Genomic DNA, 5,109 nt, shown 5'->3' with positions numbered 1-5,109 from the left:
TTTATTTAGCATATCTATATTCAAGCATATTTTCCAGGGAGTATCTTTGTTTTGTCCATGAAACTTTTGCAGTTCTGAACTTCATTTAGTGGTCATTTAAATACCTAAATATTTTTAGTAGGTTTGGGTGTAATAGTATCCTTTATAAGCAGTTTATTTTCAATACCGTAATTTTTTAAAAGAGAAAAAATGTTACATCTTTGTTATGTTATTATTACAGATAAACAGAAGTCCCCTTCGGATATAATACAAAGTTTTCAGAAGAAAAGTCAGTTTAGGACCATTGCCCCAAAAATGGTACCAAAAATCTTAACATCTGGAGTGGTTTCTTGTCTTCAGTCATCTCTGCCTGAGCCAAATACACCGATTTCAGCTGCAGGTTCTAAACCGCTGGTGGTACCGACTCAAAACTATGCTGTCATGCAGGTGGCTGGTCACGAGGGGACTTTCTCTCTGTTGGCCTTGCCCTACGTTGCCCCTGCCCTACCGCAGCAAGCCCAGCAGTCAAATGTGGCCCCTTCTGAAAACCTAAAGCTGCCTATCCCTAGATACCAATCTGTAAGAAATAAATTGCTGAGTGACAAAAAACCAGCACAGATTTCTGGTTTGGGTGCACATAGCAAGATTCCTCCCAAAGCATCCATCTCATCACAGACTTCCCGCAGGACTACTTTAACTGAAGACTGTCCTGAAACTCGTTCTGGTTCATATTCAACTGAGCAAGTGATGCTAACGGACCGTGACTCAGCTGAAATTACTGTTGCCACATCAGTAAAGAAGAGCAATTGTGTGGAATCTGGATCTCCTTTTGTGAACAAAACTGAAATTGCTAACGGTAATGTTTCTGGACCATCTGTAGTTAAAGACTCTTCATCCAAGCCGGCAAGTACAATTAATCCCATGAAACCAAGTCCACGCTCTGTGAAGACAGCATCTAAAACCATAAGAGAGTCTGAGAAACTAAAGGAAAAACCCACAAATTCTGTTGCTGTCTTGTCACCAGCAGGTTTTGGCAGTACAATACAGGTGACTCCATCAGCACCAAAAGGAAAACTTCCTATTTTGCCTTACTCGAGGATGAAGAATTCAGTGTTCTGTAAATCTAAGCAGAGTATTGATGTTACAGATGTATCTGGTCCTTCACTACGATCTGAATGTGAAAAGACACCAGCTTTGGCGAAAAGCTTTCATGTTCCTACAAAAGCATTCGATAAGCGGGTAGCTGCACCATTTACACAAGTCCCCAAACAAACCATTCGAGAAAACACCTTCTCTCCATCTGACAAAGTGGATGTCGACAGTCTTAAAAAACTGAACGGTGCAGCCTCGAAAAGAAGAGGCAGGAAAAGAAGAGCCCCAGATGATTTACTGGCTTTTCAGACCAAGCGAAGGAAAGGCATCATCAGTAAGTTTCGAGATGGACGAGACAGCACAAAAGTTGACCTTCAGCCACCTGAAGACAAAAAACCAGAGGCAGTGAAAAAATACCGTAGTATTAGACCAAAACCAGTGGTAGTTGTGCAGGCTTTTGCACCGCTGACTTCTGCAGCAGTAGTAGAGACAGCATGTCCTGGCCGTTCAGACCAAGATGGTTTTTTAAACAGTTCACTTCCCAACAGGTATTTAAGTTACAAGTGTAGTGATGCTACATCAGCTAAATCAAGTGATTTATGTAGAAGTGCAGCCGTACCTAAGCCATCACATAAATGTCATGTTTGTAACCATATCTTCCAGTTTAAACACCATCTTCAGGACCATATGAACACCCATACGAACAAACGGCCTTACAGCTGTCGAATTTGTCGGAAAGCATATATTCACTCTGGAAGCCTGAGCACGCATATGAAACTTCATCACAGTGAAGGCAAACCCAGAAAACTTGTGTGCTGTGAATTCTGTGCTAAGGTTTTTGGCCATGCAAAAGTGTATTTTGGTCACTTAAGAGAAGTGCACAGGGTTGTTATCACCACGGAGCCCTCTGCTAGCGACCAACAGCTGCAAGATGCATTAAAGAAGAGAGACACAAATATAAAAGAAGCAGAAGCCACAGAGAGGTGCGTGTTTTCACTACTGAAATGGTAATGAAAACGGGATTTCAGGTTGTCGGTGGAAGTTTATAAACATTACCATTATGGAAGTTGTTGCTTTTTCCTCATATTTTTTTCCCACTGAAGTGAGATTCCAAATGGTTTAAATATTGTGTTAAGGAATCTAGTAAATCCTTCAGACCATCCGGTATATTTTAGCTGACTTAATGAATATAAATTATTACTGACACTTGAATATCCAAAATAATTTTGCATATGTTCTAGTAATACCCTGTACTCTGCCAGCGGAGCTGTTTGATCAGTTGATTTCTCATGGCTAACGCTTTTTCTGTTGAACTGCACTGTTCTCTGTGTTCTACCCATTTTGGGTTTTCCCCAGAAAACAGGTGAACCAGCTGCAGTAAGTGCAAAGCAGTTCATATTTCCGTATGAGCTGGTCATTTGTTTACCTGATTAAGTATCATTATCCCATTTCCTTCTCTGGAGCATTGTGAGCTAATCTGTCTTGTGCGTTGATTACTGCCGCTCTTGCGATCACTTAGCCAAGTAGAAAAGTTAACGTTTACCATATTAAGATGGATAGAACGTTCTTTTATCTCTGCATTATGATTTTGAGGTGGAATTTCTTGAAACAGTATAAATGTTGCCACTTTTGTTTGTGCCACTGTGCATTTGCTTTCATTGAAGCACACTTTGATCAGCGCAGGGCTTTAACCTGATGCCTCACTGCCACGCTACAGTTAATTTTACATGCTTTTCTTTGCACAGCTCCACTCTCTGGGGCATCAGTTAGAAATATTTAAGGTACAAAAAACACCGATGCTTGTCTTTCAGCCTGACTAGTCTTTGTACTTTGAGGAGTTGCTCAGTTTATCTGTTTTGCTGAGTTTTTTGTCTGATGTGTGTAAATGCACAGTATTGCATGGCCCTTTTCATAGACATTGTGAGAAGGTTTCTGCAGAGGGTTGGCTTAACTTAAACTGGGGACTCGCGGGCTCTGTGTGTGTGTTTCCCTTACACTGCAGAGCTCTCCTGAAGCAACGAGAGGGGCTGTGCAATTGCAAATTAGGTATTTAAAGTTTTTAGAGCTGTGTTACAAACTTTTCGGGGGGGGAAAAAAAAAAAAGGAACTTTGAAGTTTCATTGTGTCCATCTTGGAGTGGGGCTGGGGGGCTAGGGGAAGGGGTTGGGGGGGGTGGGACATGTGGTTTTGCCTTAAATTGACCTTAGATCACTCAGTGTAAACAAGTCCATTTCTGTCAGTAGTACCCTACACACAATACTCATTCTCTTTTCTAGCACAGAGCTAGAAGTATTTGGATTGACCTCAGTAAATCAGGAACTTAAAGAAACCTAAATTAACCTTTTATTAAAAGGTTAGTGTTGTTGAGGTTATTTCTACCGAGGCTGATTTTGGAGGCAATTCTTAAACTCAGCAGTGTCAAATACCATTTGAGTTCAGTTGTTTCTGAATCAGCTTTATTATTATTTATTTCTTTTTCTGTACCACATAATTTAGATACTGTAGCAACAGTGCCTGTTTTTAATTAAAAGAATGTTTACGTCATCTCTTCTTGGAACTTAAAAGGACAGAAATTGCCATCTCTCTTCTGTGTGTGGCTAATACTGAAATAGTTCCTATTTCCTTTTTTTTTTTAACAGGGGATATAAGTGCAATTTTGAGGACCTATTCCACAACCCAGGAGAAGTGAAATTACAGATCAGATGTGGTCGATGCCAGTTTGTTGCACAGTCTTTTGGTGAAATGAAGTTTCACTTACTGTGCTGTCATGGAGAAGAGATCCAGGGAAGAGTAAAGGAAGGAGTTTTACAAGGAAATAGAGGAGCTAAGGGGGAACTGATCAAACATGCAAGCCACTTCAGGAGACAGCGCAATGAGAGAAGACGTTTAGCAAAATGCACCGCCCACGAGGAGGAGGTTTATACTTTTCCAAAACTGAAAAGACAGATATACTTTCACCATCAAAATAATGTCGATATGTTATCTAAAAGTGAACTGACTCAGTCGGGAAGCAGCCAAGCAGCCAAGGAGATGCAAAATGTAGGATTTGGTACACCAAGCAAAAAACCAGAAATTCGGGCTAAAGCAGGCTACAACTGCATTTTATGCAAACAGTTGTTTGGAAGGAAAGAGGACCTTTGTAATCATTGGCAGAATCATCATAACTGTGAAGACCCTTCCACTTTATGGACAATTTTTAGTTTGTTATCAAAGCAAGGAATTACTGAACTTTCTAATAATGGTGAATACTGAAGCTCAATTCTACAATGCTATGAAAAACGTCAACTACCTTACCAAATTGTTTATGTTTTTTTTGCCATGTTGCTAAACTGACTCGAGATGTATCACTTCAAAAGTTTGTTGGTTTTTTTCTTAAGTTACACTAACCTTTATTTTTTTAAATAGAAGATGTATTTACCCGGTATCATTCTGGATGGGTACATGCAAGCTGATTGTGAAACACTGTACTTAAAATTCATGCTTAAGGAACTTAGCAGCAGAAAATTCTAATGGTTAATGTCAAGGAAAAATATTCTCAGGTTAAATTATACTGTACACACAGAAATAAATCGGTTTATGTGACATAATCTCAGTCTTGAATGAAATGACAAACCAGGCTGAAAGTCTAATTTCAGTCTCAACTGTGCTTCCAGATTTAATGGTAAATACATATTTCCATGCAGTTCTGTGAATTATTTGGATGTTTGTACATACAGCCGGCATTTGGGAGCTTTATAATCTATAAAATAAGAGCTTTTAATTCTCATTTTCTCACTTTCAGTGTCTTCAGCCATGTTCATTGCTTGCCAGTTGGCAGGTCTTTTAGGTGTTATATTCTGTCCTGGGAGCAGCAAGGATCTTTGGATTTTTAAAGTGAAAAAAATATTTTTTTTTTTTTTTTTTTTCCCCTGTAGCTGTTTGGGTTGAAGATGGGTTAGTTGCCACCCATGAAGGTGGAACCCTCAAAGCTTGACTGTTTTATGAAAAAAACTCAAGTTTGTTTTAAAAATAGTAATCTGAGTTGGTTACTCCTGGGGA

General features: G+C 39.5%; 1 protein-coding gene across 1 annotated transcript; it reads left to right on the top strand.

The window, feature by feature from the left end:
• Positions 1 to 220: 220 nt before the first annotated feature.
• On the top strand, positions 221 to 4,323 carry ZNF438 (zinc finger protein 438; the record flags this gene model as incomplete). Its single annotated transcript, XM_010149349.1, has 2 exons — positions 221 to 2,054; positions 3,711 to 4,323. Coding segments are annotated over 2 exons (2,447 nt in total), but the record flags the coding sequence as incomplete, so codon positions are not given.
• Positions 4,324 to 5,109: the final 786 nt, after the last annotated feature.

This window comes from Eurypyga helias, unplaced genomic scaffold, assembly GCF_000690775.1.
Source record: "Eurypyga helias isolate BGI_N326 unplaced genomic scaffold, ASM69077v1 scaffold14823, whole genome shotgun sequence".
In the NCBI taxonomy this organism is placed as follows: domain Eukaryota; kingdom Metazoa; phylum Chordata; class Aves; order Eurypygiformes; family Eurypygidae; genus Eurypyga; species Eurypyga helias.
This window is presented reverse-complemented; position numbering and strand designations above follow the sequence as displayed.